At 34.1% G+C, this 26,494-nt stretch overlaps 2 protein-coding genes across 4 annotated transcripts in view; both read right to left on the minus strand.

Annotated features, from left to right (window-relative positions):
• Positions 1-1,444: 1,444 nt before the first annotated feature.
• On the minus strand, positions 1,445-13,031 carry LOC123015647 (sodium-coupled monocarboxylate transporter 1). 2 transcript variants are annotated; one of them, XM_044415514.1, is made up of 9 exons: positions 13,014-13,031; positions 8,986-9,236; positions 8,177-8,499; positions 6,222-6,376; positions 4,120-4,260; positions 3,842-4,060; positions 3,068-3,341; positions 2,040-2,296; positions 1,445-1,982 (listed from the first exon to the last, which is right to left on the minus strand). In XM_044415514.1, the coding sequence occupies exons 1-9, from the start codon at positions 13,022-13,024 to the stop codon at positions 1,646-1,648; spliced, it is 1,968 nt and encodes a 655-aa protein (XP_044271449.1). In that variant the 5' UTR covers positions 13,025-13,031; the 3' UTR covers positions 1,445-1,645. The 2 variants fall into 2 exon arrangements, with proteins under 2 accessions (XP_044271449.1, XP_044271450.1); XM_044415515.1 differs by lacking the exon at positions 13,014-13,031 and adding an exon at positions 10,657-11,074.
• A 2,117-nt stretch (positions 13,032-15,148) lies between these two features.
• Positions 15,149-26,494, minus strand: part of LOC123015651 (alpha-2C adrenergic receptor) — a 73,150-nt gene continuing 61,804 nt past the window's right edge. Inside the window, exons 2-3 of one of the 2 annotated variants that reach the window (XM_044415519.1) lie at positions 21,691-22,089; positions 15,149-17,196 (exon numbers count right to left, since the gene is read on the minus strand). In XM_044415519.1, the coding sequence (XP_044271454.1) occupies positions 16,591-17,196; positions 21,691-22,089 (1,005 nt within the window). In that variant the 3' untranslated portion in view covers positions 15,149-16,590. Of the gene's footprint in view, positions 17,197-21,630; positions 22,090-26,494 lie in introns of both variants that reach the window. The other variant, XM_044415518.1, reaches the window with a different exon arrangement.

Below are 26,494 nucleotides of genomic sequence, written 5' to 3' on the forward strand. Positions count from 1 at the left end.
TATTGAATTATGTTGTAATTTTTCCTAGTACCTATTCATTTGTTTCGAATTTTTGCGTCTGTTTGTATCGAGAGATCAAGAGAATTTGTAATCGAGTCATCTTTGGATCCAAAAACGTATGTCTGTTTTTGAACTAATTGCACGTGAAACGTCAGATAAAATGACACGATTATTAAAGTCTGTTTTTTTTTAATGGAAATGCCTAACCGTCTTAACGTAGGCATCACTAGTAAATTCATTAATGGTAATTTTAATAAAGGAAGTTGGCAGTTCCGGTTTTTTGAATGAATTTGAAAACAATGTCATTAAACGTCAACACAAAAAATCGTCTAAGAAAATTTAGAGACGAAGCACCAAAAAAGAAACAAATTCGGTACACTAACAGTTTTTCGAAATTTGGAAACGAATAGTTCGCAAACAGGAAGTTAGAAAAAGGCCCCGTTAAAATGTAGACGCAATTTGTAATGTAGGTTTGCTAAACATTCTTAATTTTTATCAAAAAATTGACAAGAATACAAAATAAACATGAATGATAACGAATCTAGGCAATTAAATTAGTGTCTTGTGCATCGTTTTTGAGGAACGAGTTGAAAAAGTAACAATTTTGAAACTAAAGCTGAAGAAGCATTTATAAAATGCATCAACTTTGAACTCATTTCAATAAATTACACAAAATTTATTGTCAATCATCATAATACCCACTTGTATCTTTTGCTAAATAACTTTTTTCCCGTATATACATCCTTTTTCTTCAAAGTTTTTGTAGCAAAAATCTCATTTTTGTCCACAACATTGTTTGCTTACTTGCGGTGTGTTTCTGTCAAAATTATTAGCACTGAATTCTGTCTTTAGACCTTAGGTAATGATGTCTGTCCTCGGGTATTCAATTATAGCGCTTTCAAAGGACAAACAGGCACACAAGATTAATAAAAGTCAAAATTTTGACAACATCTCAATTTGAACACATAACCATAATTTTTTAACAAAATTTCTAGGGACAAAAACAAAGAGCAAACAAAATTTGTGGCTATGGAGACAAGCTGCTACCAATTTTTTCACCAAAATTTTGACTTGGTAATTTCCATTAAAACAAAAACAGACTTTATGTTAGATGCATGTTTTTTTTTATCAGTTCTTATGTCGTTTTTATTTAAAATAGCTGAAAGTACATTGAAAAAGTAATAAATAGGTTTGTGGCACTTTTTTGAAGTATTATTCATGATTTTAATATTTTATCGCGTCTGCGCATGTTTTATTATTGTTTTTTTTGGCTAAATTGTATGGTGCGAGAAACAACTTTTTTATCTTTATTTTTATTAAGTAAMTTTCGTTGGTAGCTTAAACTCTTTGAATAAACACTATAATTAAATATTATATTGTACTAACTTGTTGTAATAAATACTCGTTATTAGCACTAGTCTAAGCTTATAAAAGAAAATAAATATTTCAACACACATATGAAGTACAATCTTATTCAATAGTAACAATATAAGGTATAAAAAATAGTTAAGTAGTCTTTGCATTATTCAACAAACGAACACTTTTTTGTCTTATCAGCTAGAGATCACAGATGTTGCCAAATCAAAGGCACTAAAAACACGAGTACGTGTCCATTTCTCACATCCATCTCTAGGAAAAAGAAAAATCATAATTTGGTTCTGTACACTTCCATTTGTACATCCTGAGAAAAAGCGAGATTCGTATTTCCGCTCTTTTTATCCATGCTGGTGGCACTTGCCGAATGGTTCATTGATTCATTTCTCGGTCTTTTATGTTTGATGGTTTTCTCTGCATAACGTCGTTTTTTGCCAGGGAAAAAGTTGGCCATCTTTCGAGCAATAGGATGAATTAATTCTTGATCATACAAATCGCTTTCGCTACCCGTAAAATAGGAAACAGTCCAACCGATGAGTATGGAAATGAAGCATCCGATGAGAGAGTAGTACATGTAGGTTACTGAATAAAGTTGAGTCAAAGGGTCTCTGTAATAAGGGAAAATTGTGAGGAAAAAAGGGGTAATTTTCGGGGGAAATACGTACGAAGGTGCCGCTCGTGTGGTGTTGATGACGTCGAGGGAAAAGTTTCCCGTGTTATTGATGGGTGCGGAAGTTGTCGTCGTAAAAGTCCAGTATGCCGACTGGTGTTCCGGCTTTAAAATATGATCGTTGAAGGACGTGTTTGTGCACCCTTCAGTTGATAAGGGTAGATGTGGGGATGGTGGTTTTTCTATTGTTAATCTTCCAAATGTTATCCAAAGAGTAACTAAATGACCGGCAATCACGCCGGTTGAAGCTCCCTAAAAATCAAGTTTTGTTGATTTTGATGAGTTGATAAAAACTTGGCGACTGTTTTACATATGATTTATTGTTAGTTATTGGGAATTTATGACATGAAATGTCAACTTTCGTGTTTAACGGGCTCGAAATTTTGGAAACAATTTTAATTTATCATATGGGAGTTTACAGGAGGGTGAGATATAACCTGACAAGTGATTCATATTTTACGATGTTGGAGTGATGTGGATTAAGTATCTTAGGATGCTGTGAAGTTGCAACTTAATATTAAAGCAAGGGACAAACTAATAAAGGTGGATGTTGAAATGTGCAGAACTTGACAAACGATAGATTATAACATGGGCGCCCAGAGACTTTAATATGTATTTTTTGTTTATGCACCCATTGCATATTGCAACAACTTTTAGTTGTTTTATGTAACTTTGAGACATCGATCCAATAGGCATTAGTGTCTATGACAAAGTTCCTAATTGCGAGAGCGATTTTCGCATAAAGGAGCAATCAATCTAATTCGAAATTTATCAATCAAATTAGCGTTTCTCTCCCGGATGTGAATACGTTTCAGGACATTTGCAATTAATAATTCCAGGGACAATCGAAGCCGCCGCCTCTCTCTGTACACATAATCTCTCTGCACGAATCCCCAACTTCCCATTCACAGAGGAATCGATGTTAACAGAAGCGACTTAACGGCTGTTCGTGATGTATATTTCATCGTTGCCATCACGAGCAAGAGAACGTTATGTCGCATTAAAAACTAAAATAGGACTTACTTTCCAGTTGGTGCAGGGTATCAACAGGGCCATTATGAAAACTCCTAAGAGAGGTCCTGAAGTGGCGGAGGTGACCAGCATAGATGATTCGATAACACCGTCTAAGAGGCCCACTCCGAAACTGATTCCCATGATAACAAATCCATAGAGAACTCCGATAGCTTTGATGGTATATAGCTGATGCTTGTCCTTCAGTCCCTTCAAGAACGGAATCGGTTTGAGGAAATCTTCGAATGTAACGGTGGCCAGAGAATTCAGATTAGACACATTCAAACTGAAACGAAATTCTTTCTAGAGAATTCCAACAGATTCACTTTGGGGATGAAAAAAAATTTACATAAATGACGTGACGTTATACGTTATCAAAAACTTCTAAAACATTTCGCTCTAAAAGAAACTGAAATCTAGAGATTATAAAAATTGCATGAATAAGATGAAAGGCCAATCAAAAGAAGACTCCCAACTGTCTAAGTGAAGTGCAGCTGTAGTCTCGAATCGAATCGAAACCAACACAATGCGCAACTAGATTCAATTCACTGTGTTTCAATTTAAAATTACAGAAAGCTGTAAGTAATGCATGTTTAGAAAGTTTGAAACACAAATTAACCGCAACCTTAAGCACTCAGTTGCTTGCATAACGCATACGAAGTAAACTTGTCCAAATTCGTTACTAAGAGGATCTAAAACTTATGTAAAGCGGTTTAAACTTGTTATTCCATGTCCATGAAAAGAGTGAAAAACGCGACATGCTTATATCAAAAAAATCCGACTTACCTTAATGCTCCGTTGAAAAGTGAAGCCATAAACAAACCGAGTATACCAGGCAAATAGTTGAAACGATCTTCGACAAAAAAGGGAAGTACTTCATCGTATTTTTCTATATAACCGGAGGTATATGGATCACACGAAGCATACGTTGCATAAACAACCATTCCCACAACCCAGGATAAACTAAACAGGACAGTGATTACGGGGATGTTACACATGAGAGTCCTAAAAGAAACAAAACACTCATTTTTTTGTGGGTTGTAAATGTGCGAAATTTTTCGTACTTTGTTACTTTTTTTTGTGAATCCATACTACAGTAGCGTTGTACAAAGTTCTGTTGGCAACCGAATATTGACAAAGACATGAAAAGCTGGCCGATCAGTGCAGATGTCGTGGTTACCCTTATCGTTGGGTCCATGCTGAAACTGATTGAAGTATCCAGAAATTAATTTTTGGGGATGAGAAGGGGGAGGTTTTTGTTGAGTGTCTGAGTGGAGATGAGAAATGAATCGATCAAGTGGAGTAGAAGAGATTGTTGAAGGTCAGACGATATGATAGTAGAACTCATGGGCGCCGACTACATTGACAAATGGAAATAATGTACTCTGGCTTAAGGTAAAAAAAAATAGTTAAATAGTAATATGTAATACCTATTTGGAATTTCGTGTTACTCCTAATCTTTTTTTAATTAAATTTCCTATTTTTCTATTTTCCCTTTCAAGGAAATGGATCAAATTTGTCGTTTATGTTATTCTATTTTGTTTTTCCATGTTTCAAATTAATTCACAATTAAGTTCTTTAGTGAAAAAACTCACTGAAAAAATATTTCTTATTATCATAAAAATTTCAAAACGACAAAACATTTTACATAAACCTTTTACTATTCCAAAAAATTTAGAGAACAAAAAATTCTTACATTTTTGATGACTTGAAATCGCAGCTCAATGAAAAATGGTTGTATTTAGACTTAAAAAATCTATATTTTTTTTAGTTTCTAGTCTTGAAATTATTTGGATTTTTTTATGAGCTACAGTTATTACGTAATCCTAAGAAATAGCGCGAGAAAAAATTGTATTTTTTTATTCTTTTTTTTAGTCCACGGTCTTATAGATTTTTTTTTATTAATTAAATTAATACATGAGCCGGACAGCTTGTTCATTCAGCTTTTTTATGTTCTCTTGACGACAACACTTTTAATGAAAAAGAATCTTTTTGTCTTTGATCATCGATATCTCAGGAACCAATGACCGCAGACAGAATGTAAGGAGAGTCTCAAAAACTGGAATAAATTAACGATTTTTTGAGAAAAAAGTTTTATCTGTAACATTGATTTAAAGAAAAGAGAAAAAAGTTACTTTTTTGTTGTTGTAGTAATGTTAAATTTAAAAATAAATATTTGAAAAAAGTTAAAAAATATATTTTTGGAAATAAAAAATCAAAAAGCAATACTAACCAATTTTTGAGACCATTTATTTATTTCCGATTTTTTTTTTAAATTGAACAGGAGTTTTTCAAAACTCAACAATTTGAAGCATTTTGCAACTTCGAATATGACTATTTTTTTGACACTTTTTATTGCAAATGTTATTTATTGATTTTTTCTTTTGTATTATACAAAAAATTATATAATAAATACAATAAATTCCACAAACATAGGGAAAACGAAATCGTTTTTTCGCGTAATTGTTCTCAAATCCTGTAAGTTATACCAATTTTTTATTTATGCACCCAATAAAAGTATGAAAAGTCGACGCCCATGGTAGAACTAATGAGGAGTGAAGAAGTGTCATAACAAAAGAAATCTTTTGTAAAAAGCTTTTCGGTCTTAGTAATTAATGTATGTTGCAAGATAAAATAGGATGGTTAAAGTTACGTCCTTGTTGGCTTGGTTTAGGATATTAGAGAAGCGAGAGGAAAGACCCTTCACATAATTATTTTTCGATTTTCTGAATAATTAATAGTGCGCATTATATTTTCAATTTAGTTTTTGGTTGTAATAATGAATAAATAATGTCGGGCGTGAATATGATGTACTCGTAATTTTCGCTTCGAGTCGAAACCAACGGTTTCGCTGTACAGAGAAAATTATTGTCAAAAGTTGAAGCAACGTCGAGTGTAAAACGCTCAAAGAACAAAATAATTTTCCTTAATTTATCGTCACAAACATCACCAACTGGGCGGTACAATATTATTTTAATCCGTTATTGAAATGCGTCTTCATTAAACTCGGCGTCAACTTTTCGCCAAACTTTATAATAAAGGCACCGAGTTGTAACTCGGCCGTAGTTTAAAAACTCCCAACCAAGAGATAAATTAAAATAATTAAATTCGAGATTGTTGGATTTACGACGCGCTGCTTCATTTGTGATCATTTCTATACACTTACTTGAGGAAGTCCAGTCTGCCGTCGGCTTTGTTCCTCTCGAAAACTGCACCAAAACCACCCACTTCGATACAACCCTGGATTATTATTGCGAGGCTCACTGCGATCATTGTTAATCCTTGCATTACGTCGGCAAGAATTGCTGCTTTCAGGCCTCCCTGAAAATGAAAACAGAATGAGACACGAAAATGAGTTCTGAAAAGAGCGGCCCTTCAATCGTTCTCTTCTCGCTCTTTATCGTGTCATAAGCGTCGAAAAGAGGAACTTTCCTCGTTACCTTATTGTTATATACATTTTTATTTTAACGCTCTATTCGAGAGAATTACACTTGCTGACATTTACATTTTCCAAATCGAGAAAAACAAACTTTCAATTTCAACAAAGTAACTAATTTAGAAACGATTTAGACTTAGCGCTACCTTAGTAACTATCGAAATGATAAAATTTATCTAATGTTAATTTGTTCCAGAAACTGGGCATTAATTTTATTAAATTACTGGGCTCTAGTGCTAATAAAACTACAATGACAAAATTAAAAAAAAAACATTTCCTTTTTATTGTGCTCGTTATCGCGCAAACTGTGTAATATTTACGACTTAATTAACTGTAATTCAAGTTGGAAAAAGTCTAAATTTAGACAATGCGGGAATATCTATAGTAGGAACGAAAGATGGCGTTGACGAAATCGTCATGCCTTCCGCATTTTTCATTCGTCCCAATCTTTAAAGGAATTCCTTCGAGTTTAATAAAAACGACTCTTAAAATTTACTCATGACTGATACCCAAGTAATTTTGTTTCTAAATCAAGCAGAAAATCGTCCAAGCGGGAGAAAAAGGAAAATATTTTACCGGCGCCCATGATGAGCGTTCTCAGCGTATTAGACTTCCTCACGTCGTCTTTTTTTTAGTTTTTTTTTTCAAAGCCGCACAATATTAAAAAAAGGACGCCCCGTGAATGACAATGAATCTTATATATCGATTATAAAGGTGAACACGAAAAAAGTTTGTAGTTTACGCCCTGCCTCATATAACTGCAGATATAATTAAAATATGCATGAACTCATTACGCCCTCGTCATGAATAATGCACATTTCAGCGGCTAAAGCTTCTTAAAGGAAAGTTTGAAGCGAGTAACCGAAAGATCCGACCTTTGCGAACTAGGACCTTAGCTGTGTGAAACTAAGTGGTCAGTATAATACTCGAATGTTCATAATATTCCAAGTTCAACAACTTTGGACCTGGATATTTGCATATTGGATAAATATGGTTCACTTGCTAAACAATCGATTTAATAAAAATGGGGCGTACGATTTCGCAAAAAATCAAACATCAAAAATTCTCAGGTAATTATTTTCTCTGCGTTTTAATTAATTTTTGCGCTGGCGGTTGGAAATTGCGTTTCCGTACTTATCGCTTTTAATATAAACCTAAAGCTATCGGTTGAAAAGAGGCTGAAAGTGGCACTTTTTTGATTAAAACTAGTCGAGAGGATTCTCACGTTAATTTCACAGTTGAACACTTAAGTTTAGCAGGGATCGAAGAGGTAAATATTGTCGTCCTCTGGTAGAAATTTTGTGCACAAGATTGGGTGTCAAAATTGAACAATATTTACTTAATTGCCGTCTTGCAGTTGGAAAAAATTAAAATGCACAATCAATCTAAGTGGTTCGCACGACTCCCGAATAATTTTATGTAAATTTGTATTACGAGCAAAGTTTGGACTTATAAATATGTCTCGTATTTACATATCGTATTAAAAAGTTTTTCTTTTTTTGCATAAGCTCGAAGTTTGTTATTGTTTCCTTGTCAGATTTTCTCCCAGTTTTAAATCGATGAAGCGAAGAAGTGAATTTAATATTAATCGTTTTTTAAGTCTAACAACTGTCTAATATAAGATTCGAGTATGACGTGAATGAAAATTGATGGTGATATTATTGCGCTTCTTAAAATTTACTTACCAAAATTGTAAAAATAACACTGACGAGAGTAATACTGAAGATGGAGGCCCAATAAGGTATACCGATAACGGTATTGAGGGCGACGCAAGGGGTGAAGACTGTGACACCTTGATTTAGGAGCTGCCTTACGATGTAAGTTCCCGATGCCAAACATCTGACTAGGCGAGATTTGAACCGAAGATCCAAATATTGGTAGACTGAGGTAATTCCTAAACTGAAATATACCGGTACGAAGATGAAACATACGATGGGATAAGCCAGGACCATCCCGTATAGAGTCTCCCACATTGTGCTTCCACGATAGAATAATTCAGACGGATATCCTGAAAAAGATTTGTAAAAATTTCGAGTCGGTTATGCTCGAATAAGATCAAGTTTTGTTCTTGCTAGAAAGTTTCATGGGTAGTTAGTTAAAGTTTAGCGAATTTGTCTCAACTGTCGTAAACCAACGCGAGTTAATGAAAAAAATATGCAATAAGCAACTAAAAGAAACAAATTGCAAACATAAATTCGTTTCTTTCTCATATGTGTGGGAAAAAGTTGCCATTTATTAATTTCTATTGTGTCATAATAAAGAAAGAGGGTGTGGCGGGCGAAAGAGGCAAATATGGCGTCGTCGCATCGAATGTGTGGCAGTTTGATGGATATATTCTCGTCGAAGGATTTAATTTGGGTTTTAGATTTTTTCCTCGAGTGAAATACGGTCCGATATATCTTGAGTTTTGTAAAAAAATTTCGACACGTGTATGCAATTACTCACTTGATCCAATTCGAGCGACTAAATGAAAGGTTTTTTTGGCTGTACTTACCCAAAAATGATCGAACACCAAGAGTTCCTCTCGCTATACTCAGCATCATAGCGGCCATGGAAACTTTGCCAGCAGCAAAAACAAAATCGGCCTTTGTCTTCTCTTTAGGACCAAAGAAACGAGAATAGACGGCGACAAAGGTGCTTGCTATTACAAAAATCACAAAGACCAGATAGTCCCATATCATACTTTTTGCGTCTTTCGACATTGTCGGGCCGTCTTTCCAACTTGGATCTGTTGATTTATAGGTTCTGGAAGAAGGGGGAACATTTTTATATCTTGCTGTAATTAAACTTCCGATGTCTTTTCCGATAGTTTATAATACTTTGATCCGGTTTGAATTCAACTTTTCTTAGCCATTTTCAATCAATTCTTTTTTAAGTGCAAGCTTTTGGCAACGAGTTTACGATAATGTACTAGTCCACTTAGAAACACTATTCTAGTTAGGGTCGTCTCATGAGTCCTCAACAACAACAACAACAAATATAACATCAGCAACACCTGTGATTCACGAAAATTACAGGACTTTGGAAACAACCCTTTTAAACACAAATAATTGTTATGTTTTGATGGTTTGTGTTCTCTAGAGTGTCAAGTTTTTGGTTTATTGAATGTGTGTAAAGAGGTCAGTTACGATTGTTCAAAACAACAAAGATAATAAGAGTAAAAATAACAAATCCAGAGATACGAGTTACAGTATCATGTTTATATAATTATATACTGAATGACCACGTGATGAATAATTCAAAACGAACCAAAAAGTGTGAATTACCTTTATTTTATGATATGCAAATATGAGATAAACGCTTGAGATTACTCATTTATAAGAAGCTTCCGTTTTCGTTCTTTGTTTTAAATTTGCACATTTCATTAAAACATTTCGTTGTGAATACAAAGAGTATATTAAATGGCAAAAAAGCAAACACGTTAATACCAGCTCGGAAAGCTGCATTCTAGCCAAATCTCTTTCCTTTAGCAAAAAATAGGAATGGGATGAAAGAGTGAACGTTTCAGAAGACAACTAACTGGAAGTTAAAATACGTTTGTGCATACAACATGCTTTTGTGCGAGTTTACTTCAACTACAAGTGTCGCAATTTTTCAACAAATCTTCAAAGTAATTTTTTCGATTGCTTGTAGTGTTATGAAAAAATAAGGTCAGAATTTAGCTTGAAGCTTTATTAATTACTAACAACTATGACTCGTTCTTTTAGTTGTAGATTTGAGTTGCGTTTACGTAAATATAAACTAGGTACTACCTTGGAAAGTTTAATAATTTGACCTGAATGTTTTAACTCCAACACGGTATATAAATTCATTTCCGAACCATTCGTTCTTTACTGAACGAAAAATTACGCAAACTGATTAAAACACGTGCTTTATTATCATTTGGCGTGGGTTCAAAAAGATATTTTCGGTTCGACCTCAACCAATAATGAATCAATCGTCAATAATAAACCATTAAACAAGTTACATACTAGTTTATTGTGTGGCAATTTATCGTCGCAATTTCGGCGAAAACTATCGCCTAAAAAAAGTCGTGTTATGCTAATTTTACTCGTGTTGTGACTGGACATCTAAAAACAGGATTGGCAAAAGACTGGTATATTTTCATTTCCCTTTTCTTCGTCGCAAATCAACTATTTATAAATGTTGCCTACTCACTACTCACCCGTCACAAAACTAGTAAAAACATAAAGGGTGATGGTACTCGAAAAGAATCGCAGCTTCAGCCTGGAGCAAGTGGCAAAAGGTCAGGAGGGCTCCAGCGGTCGCACTCTTGGGCCGTGTTGAATCGAAGAACGGTATACAGCCAGGCGCAAAACTATTGATTATCAAATGTCACTAAGAATTCGCGACAATTAATTGAATACTGTGTATGGTAGAGCAGGAAAAATGAACTATCTCCTGGTCAGGTCGCGACCGAACTATCTCCCACCATGAAATCGAAGAGCTTTTAAGCGACGACTGAAAAAATATTTTTCGAGCGACTGTTTGCGAAGGGATTTTTTTTGTTTGATGGCGAGAGGAAAAAAATACAACACGGCCGGATTCGCGGTATATATCGACTGTACCGTAATGAAGAGTGGATCTAAACAACGAGATGGAACTCGTTTGGCTTAAACAGGAACAAAAAGTTGAACATGTGCCCGAGGCATGATGGAAAACAGTCTAGAGTGCTTCGGTGCGTTGCTTTACTCGGACATCACTATAATTAGAATGATTCGAAAAGAGATCTTCTTTTGAGACTTTTTGGAACTGCTGGTCGTACTACCAATGATGACGCGGAGCGCACAATTTATGCGACATTTCAAGGTGAAAATGAAGATTCGATTTTACGTTTCCGCAATAAACAAGCAGATTTTGGAGTTTGCTAACCCTGGAAACACTCTTATTTTCTTCTATTTAAATTCAAATTTTAGATATCTTAATGAAATCACTTGTTTGGGAAACCGCAGAGTGCAAAGGTTGTTGGTAATCTCTAAATGTAAATATCGCGAGATTCTTCTTAATCTCTTTAAACGAAAACGTGATTTCAGCACGTGATGTTCACAGTTTTACCAAATTCTGGTATTGTTTGTCAACGTATAATTGACGTCAAACGAATTAAATTGATACATTATTTGGACTAATATTTGACATTTTCTTAAAACCGGTATATACCACTTTGACTAATGACTCAATCCAAGCTAAGAAGCAAATAAATATTTGAAATATGTCTCGTGCGATTTTTTCGAGACTTGGCCAGATTTACAAAGGAAAGTTTGCTGACTTTTGGATCGACTCCAGAAATTCAATGGTAGCAATAAATAAAAAAAAATATCAATTTTTTTCTGAAACAACAAAAAACCTATATAATTAATAGAACACTATCAACAATTTTTTTTATCGGTCATGTGAGTTAATGGTAATGGTGATTACCTTTAATTTAGAACGAGTTGGGATAATTCGCCCCTCATTTACCTTCAAATTACCGAACAAACAGCGTATTTGAACAGCAAACCAGCGATAAGGCCGAAACCAAATTTCTCCCTGATCGTTGGCACGATTTCAGTGTTTTTTATTTCGTTTGAATTTTTTTTCTTTTGGCAAGCAATGACGAAAGTGCAAAGTCCAGCCTTCCTACTTATAAATATTGCAATGTCGAATGTAGGTTCGTTTTTTCGTTTCGAAAATCTGTCGAAATACATGCACTTTTCGATATTGTGGTTAGTAACCGTGCTTAACCTTGAAAAGAATGTACACAAGGTCGCTCGACAACCTCATCTTGTTTTCACGATGTAATGAACTTAAATTCTTATTATTAAACGAATGTTTGTTTATTTTACCGTAAACTTAATTGTTTTTCTTTTGTTGAAGAGATTTAATGAACTTGTTCATTATGATCATTAATCATTTTTTCTCTTTCATTCTTTCACTTTTGATAATAATTAATTCCGGTCTAATTATGATCCAATTCTTTTATTTTTGCAAAAATATGATATCATTGAGGTTTTATTTCTCAGAAATTTACATTAAAGAATGTTTTCTTGAAAAAACGAAACTTGAGTACCTTTAAAAGTTAACGACTAGTTTAACAAGGTAACGTGATCCTCTTTTGATGTTACTGATGTAAGTATTGAAGCTCTTAGATCAAACTTTTGAACATATTCACATATTTGAAAAATAGTATTTTTCAGGCAATTGCAAGAGCTTTCATTTGCTCTACGATTACATAAAACGTTGAAGCACATTAAATATTCAAGGATTATGTATTGAAAAATCCTCTTTTAATGTAACTGAAAGTATTGATACTCTTAGATAAAACCTGAAAAATAGTATTTTTCAGCAATTACAAGAGCTTTCATTTGCACAAAGATTACATAAAACGTTCAAATAGATTAAATATTCAAGGATTATGTATTGAAAAAGGCTTCCTCGTAATCAATTCTAATTCAAAAAAAATCTTTTTTGTCATTTTTATACCTTGAAGCTTAGGTTTGTTGAATTAATTATGTTAATAAGAAATTTTTACCGGCAAGTACTTACGAATTGTCCATGATATGTGATGGTATTCCAATTCAAGAAATGAAACAAGTGGTCTTGGTCAACCGTTGCACAAGTTTTGTTCCGGTCAGCACATTTAAAATGTGCAAACTTCGCGAACTAAAACTATCAATAGTGTTTGTAGTGTCTATTATATACGTATATAGAAAATTGGTTTGTTACCTTACCGCTAAAAGCGCTTTTTTGCGATGTTTGTTTGCATGAGTTATGATTTCTGTTGGGAGTTTGGAAATAATGTTTGCCGGAAATCCGCATTATTTCCTACTAGAATGAACAGATTTCATTAGTTACACTAAAACGAGTAAAAATTATTATTCATGAAAATTTATTCTATATAGTGTTGAGACAGGAAGAGTACGAAAAAGGAGAAAATTAACTATATCAAGGGTATCAACAAACATGACCTTAATTTTCAATTAGGTAATTTTACTCTTTCTATAACAGTTTTGAAAATTTAATTTAAAGTTTTGAATGAATGAAAAAATATTCAAATTTGTGTTATGCAATGGTGGAAACTAACTTTATGAATAATAGAAAATAATGTAGAAAATTACTTTAATTGGTCAATTTTCGTGTTTAAAAATAAGATTGAAGGAATGACGCACTTGTCTGTGATTTATTTTATTGTTCTTTTGACAATTCCGCGAAGTCTGAGATGAAATTTCGGTTGATGTTAATCCGAGAAACCAGTTTTGTTTATGAAAACAGTCTAGCCGGGATTTTGGATGCAGTTTGTGTTTGATTTTATTAGGAGTCATTGTCTCAAAAATCCCGCTCTCTGGAAATGAAAAACATTCACATTTGGAACGATCATCCTAATGGAACATCAAACAATGAGTTCGTGAAAAATTTAATAAACAAAGAACGGCACGAGAGCAAAATGCAAAACATCATGTGTATAGAAAGGAAAGAATTTTTTCTTTGAAAAAGTTTCCCCTTTGATAAAACGAATCGTTCCACAGCCTTAGACGAGAAAACCTAATGACCCATTATGATCTCCAAGATTTTAAAGCGAAGTAAGGGACTCGGGAATATGAACACAATCATGCACTTAAAACCGTATTGTTGAAACAACTGCCATTTATATCCAGATGAGAAACTTTTAACGCGGAATTTAGTGTGTGGACATTTTCCTAAAATAAAAGAAAAAAAATTTAATTAGTTCTCGCAGAGAATCTGTTCGCAAGACAAACACGAATCTGAATCTCGGCGGCGGCTCGTGTTGATTTTCGCACTTGATTTCCTTACGAAATAAAATACACACTCGACTGCATCGTATTGTCACAACAATCAATCACAATTTTATTAAAATTCCATGCTTCAACCAACAAGAAAAGGGGAATGGTTTACACCATAGTCGAGATATTAGCAGTTCATTGACTCCAATCACAATAGTTTCAAAGTCATTAAAGCATATTTAGAAAGGTCATCAATCAACTAATGTGAATTACTCCTAACACAAAGATCAACTTTCGGACCCGTTTTGTTTACTACATATCAATGTTTACAACAACTCGACACCTGAGGAATGAATCAAGTTTTTCTCTAGACAATTACCATGATTCATTTTGTGATAATTAGTGTTGACTTACAAATACATAATAAAATAATTAAAATTTTGGGGGGGTGTTTCGAAGCAATTACCCAAGTTTTTTTGGGTAATTAGTCAACAAGTTTGAAAAACACTTTGTGAATAAATTAATAAACATCATTTTAACGAAGATAAATTAACCTAGTTTCGTATGCACGTTGAAAAATTTTCATTGAAACGAAAAGATGATTATGTTAGTCAATGGAATTTATGGTATGCGAGATAATGCAATCAGAAGCGGTGTAAACAAAACTGACCACGCGTTTTGTGTTGAGGAAAGATGTTTTTTCGGGTTATGCAACCATTTAAACGTAATAGAGTGGGTAATAGTAAAAATGGAGCTCATCACGTGGGAATGATGCAAATGTATAAAGAGTAACATTCGAGTTTGTGAAGCAGCTGCCTCTTGAATTTCCATAAACAAGGTGACACATTGACAAACACTGCCACAAGTTCCATATTCATCCGTTCGTCATTAAATTTCTTGACGTGGGTGTATGAAATGAGAGAGTTGTTTTTTTTTTAGTACCATATTGATTTATTTATATTCTTATTAATAATATTTCACGAAAAACGTACACACACAAATATAGGACAGTATTATAGTTTATAATTGGTTTTTTGTAATTTTCATCTTTATATAACAATAATTAATCTAGAGATGTAACAAGATAAAGAGCTCGCGAGATCGAAAATCGCGGGCTCAGGGCGAGTTTCGATATCGCCTCGCGGGGCCGCACAGGGCCGGCTCCAGGGCCTGAGACACCCTCGAGCCGACCGGCGAGCAGTCAATAGCACCATAGTTTCGTTGCAAGAATTTATCAGGAGTCGGAGAGCAACCCCGCGGGCTCGTGGAAGACTTCCACTGGAGACCTCGCCAAGGCAACGTCTGTTATTCTTATTTTTTTTTGGAAAAGGATGAGAAGGTTGGAAGGTTGGAGATGACGGCCGACGGCCTCCAGAGGTTTGATACAATTGGTGTCTAAACTATAGCCGAACTTGTCACTCGCTCAACATTTAAAATATTACGAAAAGTTACGCAACTTGGACTTGGCGAAAAACGGCAACGTTCACACGAAAATTATCATTATTGCTGTGGGTGTTCGAACGCGCATAATTAAAAACGTATTCATTGGTCCCTTGTCAATTTTGACATCGCGCAACAACGACGAAAATCAATGAAGAGTGGTCCAAACGACTTGGTCTGAGGAGCATTATATTTGCTAAAAAAGCAGGAGTACGTCTAGTAAACGTTGATTTTTTTCATTGATTCAAAGTTGGGTAACTTGTTCTCGCTTTTCGATTAAGTTATTTACAAGAAATGAAGTCTCTAAACATCGAAGATTTTTTTAAAAACACATAATAGTTTGTTTTCTTTTAGACTATTTACGATAAATTCCAGAATGAAAGCGTTATATTATCACAGTGGTAGTCATTGCTCCATATTTTATTATTACAATAGAGTCAAATAAAACATAACAATCGTGGCCAACTCGGAACGTTTTGATATTACAATAAAAACTCGCTTCATGTCCTAAAAACCTTAAAAGCTATAGATAAAATCGCTTCCATTAAACAGAATAGAGTTATTTGGAAGTAGACTATACAAATTTATAGATTTGATATAATTTATTAAATAGCAATAATTAAGGCAATTTTAATACTTTTGATGTCGATTGAAACACATTTTTAGAATAAAAATTCGTTTTGTACTTTTGTTAAAACAAGCATGTCGAGTTAGTGTCTTAGCGCCATCTGTGTGTTTTGATTGTGAGATCGAGTTGACGACGATTGCTCCATACCTAACAAGAAATAACAATTTACACGTATATCGAAGAGTATAATAATGTCCACGTGAGGAGGATTGTCGAGAGTTCAGTGTCGGTAGAGGGCGCTCGGTGCGCTGCGATACTGCGCCGTCTTTATCCGTCGACTGACGCATTCGTAGCAGCACACGTAAGCCAAACATCACTTAAACAGGATTCTCCTAAAGGCCCTCCGGAAGTCCTTGTTGAAGATGGTGTAAATGACCGGATTCAGCGCCGAGTTCATATAACCCAACCAGAAGGCCGTAGAAAAGGCAAAGCCTGGGATGTCGTAGGCCAACCGCAAGATGTACATGAAGAAGAAGGGCAACCAACAGGCGATAAACGACCCCATGATGAGACCCAGAATGAGTGTGGCCCTCTTCTCCTTTTTCCTCGCAATGCGTCGTTTTTCCCGTTCTGGGTCTCTGGGTTTCTGTACGCGCACTTCCTCCACCATGTGTTCTTTGCTCGAGCTCGCTTTGTTGTCTTTGGCTGTCCTTCGGTTTTTCGCCGTTTTGCGACCGAATATTGGTTTGCACAGACGGAGTTTTAATGGTTTCACCACCGCACAACGAGACACTACACCAGAATCCGAACTACTTGGATCGAATTCGCTCACCATGTCCGTGTCGATGCCCATCGATGGTTGACGCATACGAGACATGGCAGCAGCTTGCTGTTGCAATTCACCGTTTACCGATAATGTAGAGCCGCGAAATTGGCTCTGGGAGAGAGGATTTCGGACCACCTGGGCACTGCTGAACACCTGCAACAAAACCAACTGTAGAAAAGCCCAAAACGATTGCGAAAACAACATTAATTTTGTTACATAATCGAGTGGATTATTGGGAGGAATGTCGACCAGACCATTACACAAGAAGGTTTTAACGGTTTTGATGCTTATTTACATGTTTTACAAGAAATATAACACATTTGCATTAATGATAGTTTAGTAGATAATACCAAATTTTCTTAAAGTGTATAATACAACGTTTTTCTCTTATTAAATGAAAAATTAAAAATGTTTTATGTAAATTTGTCATGGAATAAAAAGCAACCAAACCGATAAAAAATCGATAAAAAACAGCCATTGGAGTTTTTAACAAATTCCGTGTGTTTGTCGCGAGGAATGGCTTGCTTGCCGCCACAAACAGTAATGAGACCCTCAATTGGCGCATCGTATCTAAAATGCAGTTTTCATCTGACCTGAACAGAGATAAATAGTGAGTCGTAAAGTGTTGTTTAAGACTCAAAAATCCCATATAAAAGAATTTTGAAAGTTTATTTGTTTGTATATTAATTTTTTCACCAATAAGATAAAAAAATCACCAACTGACAATAATTAATTATATCGATAATAAAAATTAAAAAAAAACTAAATTGAATAATAGTATGTATCATAGTACCTAGTCATTTCTAGAATAAACTACTAAGGAATAAACAAAACCTATAAAAGAAAATAAGTGTTTTTAATTTAATTTAATTTTAATTAATTTCATTTTTGTTGTTTTTCTCTAATAAAATTAGGAAATGCCGATACCGGCCAGATAGCTCCTGAACAAGCTCTCTCTTTTTTTCTAGAATTTTATAATGGAATCTTGGAATTTCTGACTACACTTTTACTTATTTCCTTTATAAATATTATTTTAAGAGCAGTTTATTTTAGAATAAAGCAATATAGACTATTTTATAAAATTATATTTGAATTTTTAACAAAATTTTTCCCGATTGAAAATATTGATTATATTTTTTATTTTGCGAATGTAAAACTGTTTTGCCGCATACATTTCACTAATATTAGTAATTTTTGACAAAATCATGTCGATTGCGAAACTAAATTGAACAAAACTGATTTTTTGTGAGCATTTTTGTGAATTTACAAATACTTAATTTTGCTTTATTTCTTAACTTTGATGACTAAAAACAAAAAGATAAATAGACGGTGACGCCACAATAATAGTTATAATGAATTGGAATAAACAAAAAATATAGTACATAATTTTCAGTATTTTTATATTAAACTACGAAATTACAGTTTTCAAAAACTATTTACTCTACCGTCCCGTAGATGGCACCTCTCTAACCAGTTACAAAATGTACCACCGGAAAAATTTGTCGCTTGTGTACAGACCATGCTCAAAAAAATTAAATAAAAAAAACAGTTTTTACATTTTTTTTTGCAATTTAATGTTGTTCCTGAATTAAATCAGTACCTCACACACACAGTAACACAAAGTTTTTATCTCATGTAAGGAATTGCAAAATTCAATAGTTTTTATTTTTATATGAAAAAACGTATAATTCAAATTGCATGAAAAAAAAATTACATAAACAGATAATCTACAACACGCTAAAAATGAATAAAAAAAAATTTCCATACAGTTTTTTTATAAAAAAATAAAATGGCCAAAAGTAGAATTGAAAAAAAAAATTAACGACCGGACAAAAAATTTAAATTAATATATGCTGTTGCTAAGACTAAGATTTATATTTTTATTCTGTATAGTTCAACCTTAAATATAATTGAACCCTAAAACTAGTTTTTTTCTCGCTTAGAAGTACCAAATTTCCTAAAAAGAAACTAAAGGTTGTGTGTGGATATCTTCAACTCAATGTTATTCTTTAAAACATGGGTTTCTATAGCACTGAACGTATGTCAAACGTTAAATTTTCTAAAATCGTTTTGACCAATCGCGTGGAAAGAAGCCTTGAAGTATCGAAATATTTCCAACAAAAAATTGCTCCCGCTTTAAGCAATCAAGTTTTAATCAAGTTTGAATTCGTCGACCGTTCTTCATTGTACAATTCTGATAGCTAACCTGTTTTTTTTTTAAGTCATTAGTTTGGAATCCAGATAAACGGATTTATTTCGTGCATTATTCTCCAACTCAAACTTTTATCTCTTTCCAAAGTGTAATGTCAGAATAATTGTGATATTCTTAATCGAATCAGTGTGTAATTTGCGTAGATTAAAACCGTTGCAATTAAATTACACTAAAGACTTGTTCATTAGAAAATGAATTGATCCGGAAAAGATTATTTATTTAATCATTTAATTAAATTAAAAATATCACGCAACTCGCTTGAAAAATGGACTCGGGTTGGGTTTTAGGATTATTAAGATTGCGGTCACGCGAAAAATGTAAAAAATTTGATTACAGTTGCAACTACGGTTGTTTTTTTAGTATAATCCGATCAAAATTTCGTGTTAATGCCGATTTGATTGCGTCAGCTCTATTTACTTATAAAGTCGATACTCAAGTAATGCAAAGTCTGTTTCGATCTCATATTCGAACATAGACAATATAATCCTTGATTGTTAGCTTTGCGGTTCAGAATTACAAACGTTATTCTGAATCAGCGTGCTTGCGGTTTTATCAAGACCAACTCAGTTAAATACTCGGTAGCAATTTAGACCGATGCTCTTTCGAAACAAAACTAGCTCCAGGTGGAATCATCCGAAATTAGAAACATTCCTTCGGAATCGAGATTCTTCTTCTAATTTCATTCGGCAGCTGGTGCTATCGATCGCTCTCCGCAGACTCAATAAATTGTAAAATCGACGATATTTAAACATTTCCCTCTGACAGTGAAACGGTAATCGTTTCTCGCCGCTTACGATTCTTTGCCGCAACTTGCTTTTAATCACCAGACGGATTTCGAAACAACTCCCTTCAGATTTATTTAGACCGAAACCGGCTTTTGAATCATTCAAACTGATGGGCCGGAATTGTATTGATAGTATGACGACTGAAACAGTCACGTAGAAAAAGAATTTTACTAAATCGAACAGTTTGATCGACTTCTCCAAATAGGATGTTCAGATATGTAGAGAATTTTGTAATTTCGACGTTATAACATCGATCGTCTGACCCAAATTTTCACTATTCCAAACGTTTTTTACAATTCGATTTTAACCCCCGAGTTAATTTTCTGTCATGTTAATAATTATTATGCAGTCTGAGTATTGTTCAGACGTCAATGCATGACAATGAGCTCTCTAGATTATTACCACGACTGTCGCATCTACTGCAGAGAAAACATAATGAAAAACATAAAAAAGTGTAGTAATTTATAAAATATATCCAGGAGGGAGAAGAAAACCTTAAAGTCGGTGTTTTAATCGAAGAAATGGAGCGAAAAATCTCACCAACAACACCAAAGTGTGCAAAACACGAATTTGATCGATGAGAAAACAAATAAATGGAAGACTCTTAATGTATTAGGTTTGAGTATGCGATGAGGTCAATACGGGCTAATGATATCTCTGGCCATATAATGCATATCAATAGAGTTTGAGGGCATATTGTTTACTCGACCTTAACTGAAACGGAATTGGTCTTTGAAGCTGTCAAATTGCCAAGTCTCATTATCTAGCCTTGGTTGAAATATTTAAGTTGTCTTTTCAGCGTCTAGGATAGAGCTACAGGTTTTTGAATTATAAATAAGTAAAAGTTGGGGTGTGTAGGAGCAAGCATTTTGATTCACCAAGTGGGATAATTTCACTCTCGAGTTTTTTGACAAGTTTATGACGCGTATCTTTTTATAACTGCATTAGCAATCTTATAACTTTTCACTTAAAAAAAAACTTTACTTATTATTAAGTTCGCGCAAGAATAAAGTTGGAAGGTCGTCTTTTGTCAGAGACATAATATAACAAAAGTAGTCTTGATGCCGCGAAAATTGCAAAGAATAAAGAAATTACGAGCGAGTGAAAAGGAAAAACCACTGACCGACCACAAGCTTTATTTTTACTGATAAATTGTTATTGCTACCCAAATGATCCACTCCATTATTTACGCATTATTTCCATAAAGTTTAATTAAACGCTTTCTTTATGGGACTATTAAAATTACAGGTTGTAATAAATGGACGCTGTAACAAAATTAACGACTTAATTTGCTATTTTTCACGTCAATCTCGTATTCATGTAAGTATTTAAAAGTTTTAACAAGTTTGAGTTTCCGAACTCTAAGCTTGCGCAGCTTTTAAGATCTATTAAGGAGTGAGTACAGCTGCGTTCGCTTCGAGATCAATCGACATGAAAACTTTCACCAGAACGTTAAAAAATTATTTGGTGTTTATAACTTTCTGGTGTGTTGAAAAGCAAATATTACGTCACAAAAATGCCTAAAACTCAATTTTTTGGGCATTTTTCTGCTCGTCTAAATCCTCTACTTGATTCAAAGCCATAACCTACTTGAGCATCCTCCTCAACACACCCTTCGTTCTTCGGTCCGTCACTGTCAATCGTACAAACCTTGAGCGTATCCTTCTGATCAAGCGTCTCGGCGACGATTTCACCGGCGTCGCTCGTCGAAATATCCGATGCTAAATCACACGTGACGGTGGGAATGGGCATGGGGCGTGGAATCGCCTCGATGGTGGCGATTTGTCTGTCGCCGTCCCGCGGCGACGTGTTGCTGTTCCTATCGATGGAAGCGCCTGCCGTCGCGGCGGCGTCGCCATCTCCGTTCTTCGGTACGCTGAAACTCGTGACGGCGTCTTGGGGTTGGCGTCGAGGCGGCTTCCGGATTCCGCGTCTAGCACGAGCTTTCGCCGCGTAGTAAATACGAATATATACAAATACCATTATGCATGATGGCATGTAGAACGAGCCCAAAGCCGAATACAGCACATAACCCAGTTCTTCGCTCAGCTGCAAAATAAAACATCCTTTCATTGGGTTTTGTTGTGCCGAAGCTCTTAAACAGTGTTTGCATTAGGGGTTGTGAAAGTATAAAATGGCGTTTCACTGTCATTATGACTAACATAAATAGATGTTGAAGGGAGTTTTTCTAAATCTTTTGTGGGGTTAAGCGAAAGCTTACTTGTGTTGGGACTATCCACTAATAAAACTTTAGTGAAATAAAATACCAAGATTACTAACCCGGCGCATCCACCATTTATATTTATTTCTTTTTAACTTTTTAATAACATTTATTAAATTGAAACATAAAAAATATTCAGGGTGTTCCGTTTTTATTCTTACAAATTTGAACAGGTAGAAGAATATTCAATTTTAAGACAAAAGTGTCCTATAAATATGTATCAAAAAATGTTTTGTAAAGGAGCTACACCCTCTGAAAGGGGTGAGTTTTTTAATGGGGTTGTATCGAAAAACGCAAAAGACCTATGGAATTTAGAATTTTGTTCTTGAAAGTGGCATGAAATTTCAGCCAAAATAGTTAGAGTACTATTTATCCTAACCCACAGTTTAAAAAATATACCATTTTCAACTTAATTTGCTAATTTTTTGGCCCATTTGGGTGAAACTTTTCTTGAAAAAGGCAAAAACAATGTCGTTTTCGATCGCAAATTTAGCTATTTTAGCAAAATTTTGTGAAAAAAAATAGTTTTGGCTCGAAAACGTTTTTATTCGCTTGAAAATAGATGGAAATAAAATAATTTTTTGCCTAATTAATTTTTGGGCATGTTTTGATAAAAAACAATTAAGATTTTTAATCACAAATGGCAAAAAACACCATTTTTTATCTAATTAGTAGATCTCAAGACTTGCTTGAGCAAAATGTCGCAAAAAAGTGCATTTTTAACTAAAAAAGTCAAAAATAATGTTATTTGGTCATTTTTGTCCTAAAATTTTTCAACTCAAAAACATGTTAAACGCGATTTTGTGGCCTATTTTAGCAACATTTTGCAAAAAAAAAGTTTTTAGTTCAAAAATGTATTTAACTGCTTAAGAAAGCAAAAATAGCACAATTTTTATCGATTTTTCAACTGGTTCGGAAGAAATTTTGTAAAAAAATTGCATTTCTGGCTGAAGAACTTTCTTAAACGCTTGAAAAAGTAAAAAATATGATATTTTTGATTTAATTTCGTGATTTTATCTTAAAAACATACTAAAACGTTTAAAAAAGCAAAAATAGTATGATTTTCGACCAAACTTGACCATTTTTTTTTCGGTAATAAACACCACAAAACAAGTGTAACATAAATATTAGAAAGATTTTACTCAAAAAGGGTAAATTATATCGAAAAAAACGCAAAAGACCTCTTTTTAGTAAAAAAACTATGGAATTTAGAATTTTGTTGTTGTTATAGTACTTTTAATCCTAAACCCCCCAGTTTAGGACGCCCCTGATTAAAAATTTTGACATAAAGGTAATCTACTGTGTACTTTTATCTAAAACGGTTTCACAAAATGCATTGAAACATACACCCCTTTCAGGGAGTGTATCGCCTTTACATAGTATTTTTAAAGAATGTTCATAGGAAACTTTTATCTAAAAATAGAATATTTTATCTCCTGTTTAAATTTGTAACAATAAAAATGGAACATCCTGTATACATTAAAATTTTTATGGCGCGTAGTAAAAACAGGGTGTTTTGTAAAAAGACAAAAAAGAAGAAAAATGTCAAATAAGATAAAATACCAGAAATATTATAAAATTGTCTATTTGTCAAAAATTTTTGACATTTGACATTTTTTTATGTCTATTCTTACCGATAATTTTGTATCATTTGTTTTTTTAATACACTTTTTCCACAAGAAATAAATAGAATCAAAGTGCAAACTTTAATCTCCCATAGCATCAAAATTTTTATAAATAGACTTTTTCAACATTTTTTTATTTTAATTAATTTTTTCTTGGTTTTATACAAAACACTATTCAAAAGTGTAACTAGCCCGGCGCCTCCACCATTTTATGCTTTTCAACTCGGATTTCGGGCGATGAGTTTCAAGTTGTCGATCTGTTGCCGTCAAAAATAATGCATTGCCGTTTCTTTTTCAACTGAAGCGAGTGTTGATCAATATGTTCGCTGTCGGTAACAGTTTAAAAAGTTGCAAGAGTTTGAGTGAAATCGCATTTAAGCGACAACGTTTAAAATAATTGCTACTGATCGAAAAACTGTTCTAATTTTCTCTAATACTTTGACATTTAATTTTTTCGGTTCTGTGATTACCCGGAAACTCGCAAAAATCCCTCAAGTTTGCCATTCAAGTTTTTGTGCGCGGATATCGATTCTGATGGTGCTTGGTAAGCGCTATTTTGTCTCGTATATCCTTTGATATGAGGGAGTTTTGTGTTTTCTACGAAAATTATTAGCGTGTTTTTCGAACCGGAAACTGATATTAAAATGTAGTAATGGAAGTAATTGTGGGTCAAAGTCGTAAACTGCACTCCCGATAGTCGGCCTAATTAAACACGGACGAGTTTAAGCCGGTCCGAATTAGGTGAAAAACCGCTAAATTGGGATCGACAAACCGCATGTGAATCACATTGGTATCTGTTTCAAATTTTTTCAGACCGAGCTTTAATCCGCTTTGAAGCGAAAAAGTTTATTCTCATCTTTTCATTCGGAAAATGCTGTTTTTTGAGTTTAATTTGAGTGGTGGAAAATGTCCATCAAGCAATAAAAATGTTTTCTAGAGACTAATATATCATGACTTTCACGCCGGCTAATATCTAATATCCGAAATGTACGTGATGAAAATTATGGGGGTGGAAAGAATGTCATCAAGTTCAACGACGAGCATCCTTACGTTTATTAATATCACCGTCCACTTTTAATAAAACATTAATATGATTGCTGCCGGAATGTCTAGAAAGAATTTTGTTGCTTTTTTACACATTTTTCTCTCTTGTTTCAACAAAAACGCTCACTCCATTTGGATTCAATTGGCCATAAATCAGGTGAGTTTGTGTAGCTTTTTTGTTTCATTAAGCACCGTCTTTTCCTGACTCAAACTTGTTATAGTTTTTTTCGTATGCGAGAACAGGAAGGAAATAATGGCGTGAAAGCTGAGACAAAAAAATTAAAGAAGATTGAAATATCTTCTTTCATTTTGTTGACTGGAGAGAGAAAGTCTAAGGGTTTCATGTTTTTCTTTTGACGCTGTCCTGGCAATCTCAACAAACATCGGTATCAGTAAAAATTTTATGCATCTCAAGGGAAAAAACAAGTAGCAGGAAAAATATAGTGTGTACTTTGTCGTTTTATAGTAAGAATAATTTTAATCGTTTGAAGCAGGTGAAGTGTTCCGCATATTTTATTTTATGCTCGAATATAAGAGTCGAATCGGGTCGTAAAGTGTACAAGAACAGAATGTAGCATTTTGCAACTGAGCCTCCATTATTTAAATTAGCACACACATCTGAATATTAGGTCGAAATGCGGAACGAATTTATGATCGGTTAAAATCTGATCTTTGGAATTATCTCGAATTCATATTAGGCTATTACAGGACGATAAAGCAGCTTTATGGATTACGACGCCCTCCAGAAGCCGTGATATGGGTGTCGGAGGCCCTCAGATTCGGTAAATATGTTTGAGGTCGTAAATTCGGCCGCCACTTTTGACGTTTCACGTCGTTCTTTAACCGCAAAATGCGACACGGTTTTGTCGCAGAGATTAATACGTGAAAGGGTTTACGGAGGGATTTTCAGGACGTGGTGTCGTAAAACGGATGACAGATAAAATCAAAAATTGATTTCTGATTCTTGGTAAATGATCCAAGAAAATTGCTCACCTTTCATAATGTTGTTTTGAAGTTTCCACCGTGACTAAATTAACGAACGTTCTGTACCATTTTCAATGAATTAAGCGAGTTTAGCAGAGAAAAGGTTACTTTCGTAAATTATTAGGTGGGTTGGAGTGACACGTGACTGAGAAGTTGTAATTTTTATATAATGGTGGCAAAGTTCTCGACTCGCTAATTACATTAAAGTAAGTTTAACTAATTTTCCGATAACTGTTCAACAAAATTCAAATTAATTTTTTTCTTGAAAAAAATTAAATTATTTTAATAGTATTCATAAAAGAGTCGTAAATATTGCTTCGGACAGGTTTTGATATATCAAATAGCGCGTCGTCCTTTGATATATAAGTTTTTTTTTTGCTGGTGTAATAAATTACGGCAGTGGTGGTTTGAAAGGCTCGCTAGAAATACACAAAGTTTCCGAGTAATTCGTTAAACGAATGTTGTTCTTTAATCGCGTCGATAAAATTAGTCGCTAATCTTTCCATTTTGTCGAGCCAACAACATATAGGACCTGCCTTCGTGTTTTATGATGGTCAATTTTTATCCGGAAATTTCTCCG

The sequence above is a fragment of the Tribolium madens genome, unplaced genomic scaffold, assembly GCF_015345945.1.
Source record: "Tribolium madens isolate multiple individuals breed KSU strain unplaced genomic scaffold, Tmad_KSU_1.1 Scaffold_19;HRSCAF=116;Tcas5.2_LG9, whole genome shotgun sequence".
NCBI classification, from domain to species: domain Eukaryota; kingdom Metazoa; phylum Arthropoda; class Insecta; order Coleoptera; family Tenebrionidae; genus Tribolium; species Tribolium madens.

What these genes read in the sequence shown, in the direction of transcription:
- LOC123015647 (XM_044415514.1), bottom strand. An exon ending in GGCAGACTGGACTTCCTCAA is followed by an intron (nt 4,261 to 6,221) that starts GTAAGTGTATAG and finishes TACTTCAATCAG; the next exon opens with TTTCAGCATGGACCCAACGA. An exon ending in CTTTTCAACGGAGCATTAAG is followed by an intron (nt 3,342 to 3,841) that starts GTAAGTCGGATT and finishes ATTTCGTTTCAG; the next exon opens with TTTGAATGTGTCTAATCTGA.